This window comes from Coregonus lavaretus (genome assembly GCF_964263955.1).
Source record: "Coregonus lavaretus genome assembly, chromosome: 6".
NCBI classification, from domain to species: domain Eukaryota; kingdom Metazoa; phylum Chordata; class Actinopteri; order Salmoniformes; family Salmonidae; genus Coregonus; species Coregonus lavaretus.
Genome location: NC_139993.1, coordinates 34,426,666 through 34,436,283, shown reverse-complemented (window position 1 = coordinate 34,436,283; position 9,618 = coordinate 34,426,666). Strand labels below are relative to the sequence as shown.

General features: G+C 43.6%; 1 protein-coding gene across 1 annotated transcript in view; it reads left to right on the top strand.

Annotated features, from left to right (window-relative positions):
• Positions 1 to 1,888, top strand: part of LOC311131028 (uncharacterized protein) — a gene marked incomplete at both ends in the record, with an annotated part of 129,038 nt that extends 127,150 nt beyond the window's left edge. The window contains 2 exons of the mRNA XM_084163853.1: positions 418 to 484; positions 1,789 to 1,888. Coding sequence (XP_084019979.1) covers positions 418 to 484; positions 1,789 to 1,888 — 167 coding nt within the window. The remainder of the gene's footprint in view (positions 1 to 417; positions 485 to 1,788) is intronic.
• Positions 1,889 to 9,618: the final 7,730 nt, after the last annotated feature.

The window sequence follows — 9,618 nt, the reverse complement described above, 5'->3', positions numbered from 1 at the left end:
AGAGGAGCAGGGAGAGAGCACTTCCCTCTGTTTAATCTGGGCCCTGCGTTAGCAGCAAGCATCCATCAATGACTACATACACTGCTTTAGTATAAACAAAGGGTGTGTGTGTGTGTGTGTGTGTGTGTGTGCGGCATCCCATCCCAGTGTGTGTAACACAAGTATTACTAGTATTAGGAAAGCATGCAAGTGAATTGGATGAGCTTTAGCTTGGCAAACAAATATGAGATGAGCGTAGGTGGATGACGGGAGGTTGTTCTTAGGACAGCTAGACAGTAAACGAGCCAGTGTCAGCGGAACAACCAGGAACCACCACTCATCTCCTCTCCTCTCTCCTCCCTTGCCTAGACCTCTCTCGCCACCTCTTCTGTCCTCATTTCACGCCTCCTGTCTTCTCGCTCCTCCCCCTCCTCTCAGTGCTGATCCCCAGAAGTCCAGTGAGGGCAGGTAATCCTGACACTAAACCCCAACACGGCTCTCTACTGTAGGTCACTATCATCTCATTGCAAGCTGCTTTCTACCTTAGTGTGCTGGTGAATGAGATGACAGCTCTGTAGCAGCCGAGGCATCAAAAACACCACTGTTTCAGTACTGTCTCCAGACCATCAACCAATAGGATGCTCAGCATAGTCCTATGGTGAGGAAACCTGCTTTCTGACTGCTAGAGGGTAGTGTGTCACCTGTTATGGTATTAACCCTCGGAGAGGTCTCAAGTCAAGGAGAATGATATTTACTCTATAAACCAGACCAGAGCTATAGTACGTTTAATAATATGGTTTTTATGAGAGAATCTTTGCTACGTACAGCTGTATACCACCCATATCAGATGTTAACCTTCTGACAATGACAAACTGATCAGACTGGGGAATGACTATTGAATCTGTTGTCACTGAGACGGCTCATTGATTTCATGGTTAGTCTGTCTGAGGTACTAGTTAGGTTGTCTGTGAGACTGGCAGCATGACTTGATAGGCCTACTGCATATTTGCTTATTGTTAGCTATCCTCATCAGTGTCTTTGCAAGTTCGCTTTTTGAACTCTTTCTTTTCATGGTTCATTTTTGTTTGGGTTGCCAGAAACTGTTCTCTCTCCCTGTATGTTTTACTCATCTCCAGAACGTGTGTGTTTGTGTGATTGTTTTGACCCCAAGATCAATTATTTCTGTTTTACATGATATTCCCATAGTATAGAAAAGGTTACCCATATCTACCAACACTAGGTATTCTTTATACATAGATATGTGAACCATGTTGACATGTTAGTTTATAATCCGTCCTAATTGATGTACAATCCCCTTGATAGCCCAGAATTTGTTTTATCTGGACTGTTAAAATTATTTATAAACTTTAGCTGTTAGGAGCTAATTTCCCCTTTTGTATATGGTTACATACAGTACAGTACTGTAGAGCGTTACATACTGTAAACTGAGTTAACATGTTGTCACTGTCAAGAAACCAGCACTCCTATAGGAAGGAAGCTACAAGCAGAGAGAATAGGAAACGAGGGGTCCAGACACGTAGCAGCCGAGACCACAAAGCACTCCTCTCTGTGATGTAAATACTCTGTGGGAGTTTTTACAAATCCTTTAAACTCTCTGCGTGTTTGTTGCTTGGACTCCATGGACCTTATTCATACAGTCTCAGTTCCCAATGCTCCGTTCACCAGACAGACGGGAGAGAGGCAACCCTGTTTTTTTTTGCCGCTGCTGCCGCATCATCAAAAGGAGACGTTCCTTTGGGAAGCCTGAAGTGACACATTACAGTTCTGACACCACGCCGCCCTTCCCAGTACGGAGCAGTGCTACAAGGACTACAATACAAGCACAGATACGCTGTGTGATGATGATGATGATGAGACGGGCTTTGTGAATCTGGTCCTCAAGTATTAATCCGTATTTATTGATGTTCTTATGAATTCCAGTCCTGTCATATTGTATGATATTCTTTACAAGACAAAATTATCATTAAAAAATGTTGATTGGATTCGTTATATGGGTGTGTCGGTGTGGTTATTTTGATGCTTCGATGTTAATCTAATACTGTACACCACAGTCGATGACATGCTGTGTGGCCATGGTGATCAAATCCATGGATATTGTTAATTATGGATATAGTGTTTTCATCAAATGTTAACATGCACAACTTTTTAAGGACCCACAATTTGAAATTCTGTCAGAAAATGTCATTTTCCAAATACTGTATTGTAAAAGTAACACTTAAACGTTTAGTCATTGAAACATGATGTTACAGTATAAGAACAATATATCCTTCCCTTGTGGTGCTTGTAAGGGTTTAGAGAAAGACCACGACAGCTTTGCAGATTTAGTTCCTATTGGGCAAAACATAACCCAAAACACAACCACAAAAATAAAGTGCTTTCATTTCTAAACAGTAAAACAGATATGTATGGAAATACCCTCAAATAAAAGGTGACATTATGTACTGTCACCTCAAATGAAACATTTGATCTCAAATCCCAAATGCTGGAGTATAGAGCCAAATGTAACATTTTAGCATCACTGTCCAAATACATACGGAGGGGGCTGTACATGCAAAGTAAGTCATTTGTGTCATTAAAGCCTAGAGCAAACTGTATCTTTGCAAAGAATAAAGATTACTTTTTTTCTCAAAGGAATACATTTCTCCAATGCAGAGAAATCAATGCTACTGACAAAACTAGCAAAAGTTATTGAGCAGGTCTCTCCAGACATCTGCTGAAAGTAGAGAAAGGGAGGGATGGAGTGAGAGAAAGACATGGCTGCACGTGTTTGTGTGTGTATTTCATTCAGAAAACACAATGTTGTCTTGTTCTCAGTTTGCTGCAACATCCTCAAAATGGCAAACAGAACATACCGAAAAACAACGACATCCAACAATGCCGACCAGAATAATAATTAGGGATAGCTGATATGTTTCAAGACAACTCCCCCTATAGTTTTGACCTTTCCCCCTATAGATTTTTACCTCAGTGCTGCATCAAGCCTTACCATTGGTGCCTTAACAATGTGCCTATCTGTACAGCTCGTTCTGCCTCTGTGTTTTGAATGAATAATCACTGAATAAGGTTCTTTCAGAGATTTCTGAGACACTATAAAGCGTGTGTGATGTTTGGTAGGCTGTGCGAGTTCCAAGGACAAGCAGGACTCATTAGGAAGGCTGTTGATGAGTTTACTTAATGCAGTATCGAACATGACCTTCAGTTCTCCTTCCACACAATAACAGTTCTGGGTTTGGAACAGCCACTTCCAGCATTTACCAATCACATGAATCATGTACTGTAGCTGTTGAGGCCTGTGGAACATTATACCTCTGTAGTCCAGATGGTATGTTTGCATTCCAGAAGCATTGATACCAAGGGCGCAACTTTGGTTTTAGAAGTGGGGGGGACCAAATTATTATTTGAAATGTTTTATACAGTCGGATAAACACTCCAAACAGCCTACCCGGCCGCTTGGAGGCGTCCGCATGGTCCTAAAGCACACCGTTGTCTAGTTTTGTATCACATTCCATTGATAAAACTGGGGGGGACAAAAATGCAATTTCAGAAAGTTGTGCCCCTGATTGATACTAAGGTAGCTTGTTTTGGTGGTTTCCCTGTGAATGGGAAATGAGGCCGTTGTTCACTTCTCTGTTTATTTTACTGAAGGCAGGTTTGAACAGTATTTTCTGCATACACCATCCATAACCTCTGACCTTGCTTGTGATCATTTAAATATGTCCTGGGATTGATATCAGTGACAGTGGTTAAACAACAAATATCCTTCCCTAATCACGCTAATCTTGTTTCTGTGTCTGTACATTGGCCATTTGGCTGGCATAGCCAATCAACGATGACCTTTGACATCATCCCTCAGTATCTCACTTTTTACTCTTTTACTCTTTCTCTGCGATGGAGTCAGCCCCAATAGCTTCTCCCAACAATTGGTGAGCCCTATAGCTTAGCCGAATCAAAAGGTTAATATCCATCTTAAGTCCATTTCTTTTTCCCACAGCTACTTTGATGAATAGGCTAGTCCTCTAAACCTCACCAGTGCAACGGCATTTACAACGATAATGATGTCTGCGCAGATGGCGAAGCATCAGCCGCTAATAGCTTTTCGAGCCGAACGAGACGCAATGCAAGCGAAAAGTCATCCTGAGCCAGCCGGGCTGGCGCTCTCAGGCGGCTGCTCCCACCAGCTGTATTGTTGTGTGTCTACAAGTGATGATTCGGAAATCTGACTGTATTAAGCAGCTTACCGCATCACTCTACAACAGGATGTTCATGCTTTGGGTGTGTACTTTTATTTTCTGCATTTTCTTTTGCTCATAGGCCTACTTCTTGACTTGTATCCCACTGTTCCATAGATGGGGTTAGATGTACTTTGTTAATAGCAGACCTCGTGTTCTGGCAGGGCATAACATGATATATGGGATCAAGGAGGGGAAGTGCAGTATTAGGCTTCACACTGTGAATCACTAGACAGACAGGCTTTATGGTTGTAGTGGGCTATCAGTAGATCAAGACAATGATATGCCCAGATCAGAGCTAGGGTCATGATCCCAGTTCATTATCATCTCAGTAACTCTGTATATTCATGTTTTGTTGAACTCCAAGATGGTACAAATACACTACATGACCAAAAGTATGTGGACACCTGCTCGTCGTACATCTCATTCCAGAATCATCGGTATTAATATGGAGTTGGTCCCCCCCTTTGCTGCTATAACAGCCTCCACTCTTCTGTGAAGGCTTTCCACTAGATGTTGGAACACTGCTGCGGGGACTTGCTTTCATTCAGCCACAAGTGCATTAGTGAGGTCGGGCACTGATGTTGGGCGATTAGGCCTGGGGGGCCTAGCCTGAATCATGAAAAACAGCCCCAGACCATTATTCCTCCTCCACCAAACATTACAGTTGGCACTATGCATTGGGGCAGGTAGCGTTCTCCTGGCATCCGCCAAACCCAGATTCGTCCGTTGGACTGCCAGATGGTGAAGCGTGATTCATCACTCCAGAGAACACGTTTCCACTGCTCCAGAGTCCAATGGTGGCGAGCTTTACACCACTCCAGCTGACGCTTGGCATTGCGCATGGTGATCTTAGGCTTGTGTGCGGCTGCTCAGCCATGGAAACCCATTTCATGAAGCTCCCGACTAACAGTTCTTGTGCTAATGTTGTTTCCAGAGGCAGTTTGGAACTCGGTAGTGAGTGTTGCAACCGATGACAGACGATTTTTACGCGCTATGCACTTCAGCACTCGGAGGTCCCATTCTGTGAGCTTGTGTGGCCTACCACTTCACGGCTGAGCCGTTGTTGCTCCTAGACGTTTCCACTTCACAACAGCCCTTTCAGTTGACCGTGGCAGCTCTAGCAGGGCAGAAATTTGACGAACTGACATGTTGGAAAGGTGGCATCCTATGACGGTGCCATGTTGAATGTCACTGAGCTCTTCAGTAAGGCCATTCTACTGCCAATGTTTGTCTATGGAGATTGCATGGCTGTGTGCTCGATTTTATACACCTGTCAGCAACGGGTGTGGCTGAAATTGCCAAATCCACTATTTTGAAGGGGTGTCCACATACTTTTGTATATGTGGACTACTACTCAATTCCCTGTTTTCCAATAGGAACACACTAGCTTTCACTGCCTATTCCTGTGGAAGATATGCTAGCCTTGAGTCAGTCTGAGTTCCCCCTCATTCTACATCCATCTTCCTCTCTCTCTCTCTTTCCCATTCCCTCCCCCTGCTCACTCTCTATCTCTTTCTTTCTTTCTTTCTTTCTTTCTTTCTTTCTTTCTTTCTCTCTCTCTCTCTCTCTCTCTCTCTCTCTCTCTCTCTCTCTCTCTCTCTCTCTCTCTCTCTCTCTCTCTCTCTCTCTCTCTCTCTCTCTCTCTCTCTCTCTCTCTCTCTCTCTCTTTTCTCACCCTCTCTTCCTCTCTCTCTTTCCCATTGCCTTTGGGTTTCTGCTGTCTCTTCCCCCTCTTCTTGCCATGTGCCCCCCAAACACAAACACACACAGTGCCTCCTTCCTGCAGAATTTTTAAAAAATTGTTTCATTAACCTCCTGCTACTCTTTGCCGACCCAATCTGGGATTCTCAAAACAGTCCAGCAAGCAAAAGCAGCATGATCACTCTTGATCTGTGTGTGTGACAGCTTCCAATCACAACCAACAGCAGGACTCACACGGCCGATTCAGGCGGAGGAGCTAAGCAAATACACGCAGCATTCTTTCATCTGGAGACCTATATGACGAGGCCAATGTGAATTCACATTCATTTTCCACACGACGCCCCATTAGATGGTTAACAACTTCAATTACTTCAGCAGAGCTGCATATTTAAATGCCGACGCTCCGCGGGAACTTTTTTGCAATTTAGCCAATTATTCATCTCCACTAACCAACTGGTTCTAATGTGTAATGTGTCCCAGCATCTTCTCGACAAATTACACAGGGCTGCAGAGTATGCATAAAGCATTAGGGAAGTCATTGTGGAAAATGGGTATAATTTAGATGCCATTTTCCATGAGTCAATGTTACCCATGTCTGTCTCTGTGTTTGTGGAGTCAATCATAACAAGCCATGGGCCTGAAACCTAAAAGGACATGCCATACTCAGTACTTAATTTGTAAATCGGAAGGTGCCAGAACAAAAAGTGAGCGCGAGAGGGGGGTGACCTGAGGAGCTCTGAGGTACCAGAAAATCACCTTTTACAATAAAGCATTACATGCATATCATCGCATTTGCGTAGTGGTCTAGACTAGAGCAGTAGAGTAGAGGCTCTTGCAGATTTTTTGGGGGGCCTATGGTCCGGGAAAAATGTGGCCTTTTATAAACGCATTTCATGCAATTCTATGTCATTTTACATGACTGGAGACTAGCAGAATATTTTTTTAATACCACACAAATGATTGAAATGTCAGGCTACTTTGACACTGACAAACTGAGAATGTGAGATCATTAAAAATGACCTCGTCTTGAATCCATCAATAGCCTAGGCCTAAGTGTGTAGAGGAGACACACATATTGTACAATATGGGGGGAAAATTATAGTCCTAAAATAGCTTTCCAGTTTGACTGACTCACCCAACGATGCGCAGCTCACTCACCGGCGATGGCCAGAAGCCTATCGCTCTTGTTTTATACTGAACAAAAATATAAACGCAACATTCGACAATTTCAACGATTTTACTGAGTTCTATTTCATATAAGGAAATCCGTCAATTGAAATTAATTAATTAGGTCCTAATCTATGGATTTCGCATGACTGGGCAGGGGTGCAGCCATGGGTGGGCCTGGGAGGGCATAGGCCCACCCACTTGGGAGCCAGGCCCACCCACTGGGGAGCCAGGCCCAGCCAATCAGAATGAGTTTTCCCCCACAAAAGTGCTTTATTACAGACAGAAATACTCCTCAGTTTCGTCAGCTGTCCGGGTGGCTGGTCTCAGACGATCCTGCAGGTGAAGAAGCCGGATGTGGAGGTCCTGGGCTGGTGTGTTACACGTGGTCTGCGGTTGTGAAGCCGGTTGGACGTACTGCCAAAAACTCTAAATATTGGTAGAGAAATTAACATTGGTAGAGAAAGGAACATTCAATTCTCTAGCAACAGCTCTGGTGGACATTCCTGCAGTCAGCATGCCAATTGCATGCTCCCTCAAAACTTGAGACATCTGTGGCATTGTGTTGTGTGACAAAACTGCACATTTTAGAGTGGCCTTTTATTGTCCCCAGCATGAGGTGCACCTGTGTAATGATCATGCTGTTTAATCAGCTTCTTGATATGCCACACTTTTCAGGTGGATGGATTATCTTGGCAATGTAGAAATGCTCACTAACAGGGAAGTAAACCAATTTGTGCACCAAAGATTTTGGTGCGTTTGGAAAATTTCTGGGATCTTTTATTTCAGCTCATGAAACATGGGACCAACACTTTACATGTTGCTTTAGATTTTTGTTCAGTATATAAGGAAATAAATAATGAAGTACCACTCTGGAAAGATGGTAGTTGCAGGCTCATGTGTATCAGAGCAGAGAGAGGGAAAGAGATGATAAAAAGTGAATCTCATTCTGGTTCTGTGAGAGATTGTATACAGGCACGCTTCTCTCTAGCACCACAGCAACTGCCACGAGTTGGTCTCTAGGCTATAATGTTGCATAAATCATAAACCTGGGCTGGCCCAACCCGAATCAATTATTAGAATATCTGAAAATCTACATTTTCACATTAGGATACGTTTTTTTATGGGGCAGGAGAATTACAGAGGAGGCAACTCGAATTAACTCTCATTGCTTTTATTCAAATGTTCACATTGCAAACAGTGAAAATGATGTTTCATGCCACGAGAGGTACCGGATCCTGGCAAATAGGTCCTGGAATGAAACAATCCAAAACTGAGAGGTGCCGGATCCTGTTCTGGCAGGATCTGGCTCAAATGAAGCACTGGCCATACTTCTCCCTTGTTATAATGCACACTGTGTACAACATTATAGAAAATAGTTCTGTGATAACTACTGAAAGGTGGGGTTCTATACAAGTGTGCCGATGGGTAAAGTCTGTGTATTACAGTGCAATAGCACAACAACAAGGGAGTGCATCATGTGATCACGTCACACTGAAAGCCAAGGTAAGGTTCCATACAAGGCTCTGATGAAGGCGATTCATGCCGAAACGTAACCCTATTGTTTGTTTGTCCCGTCAATAATTATATCAGATTTACCCAGCAGCAGAGTGCTCCTTTTTCTTTATTCTCCTGGATAGTCACCAGTTAAAGTATCCTGGTGTAAGGAATGTTTTTGGATGGTTCCATACAAGTTTGCCAATGAGTGCAGTAGGAGATGCCCTCCAGTCAACTTACCCTAACCCTAGGAGAGGCGATGTGAGGCCCTCCAGTATAGTTAACCTTACCCTAACCCTAGGAGAGGCGATGTGAGGCCCTCCAGTATAGTTAACCTAACCCTAACCCTAGGAGAGGCGATGTGAGGCCCTCCAGTATAGTTAACCTAACCCTAACCCTAGGAGAGGCGATGTGCTGGTGTCTACCCCAGGCTCGTACCATATCTGGTACGAGCCTGGGGTAGACTCTCTCCTTCACCAATGGCTCCTCTCTCATCTCAGTCTAGCATTATGAAGGCCTGACCCCTGTCACAGGCTGATAAATGAGACACAAATGGAAGCCTGCACTGTCTGATTCTGCTGTATTTACTCCGGGGTGCTCCATTGTTACAGGGTCATCTCATTTCATTTTAAACCAGGGAAAAAAGGATGATGATGAAATGAAAATAGCACTTTCATTCGTTCGAGAGCAAAAGTGTCAAGGTTCGCTCTCTTGCGCTCCTCCATCCCTGTGCTCACTCCACAGTTCCCATTCTGAGAGTAAATGAGAACATGGTCCACCCCCCAGCAATGCTCCTATTGATATTTGGTAGAGGCTGGAATCTCCCTGGTTTAGATAGAATCTTCAAACTAGTGTTATTATTAAGCTCTCATTCCAAACCTAGCATCCTGATTCCCCACGCTAGTGTTCCTATTTAGGCTGGAATCTATTCTGGTTAATCTCAACATAATGTTCACTCCAAACTTCAAGTTTGTATAGCACCCTTAAAATATCATTATAATTCAGGAATAAAATAAAACAG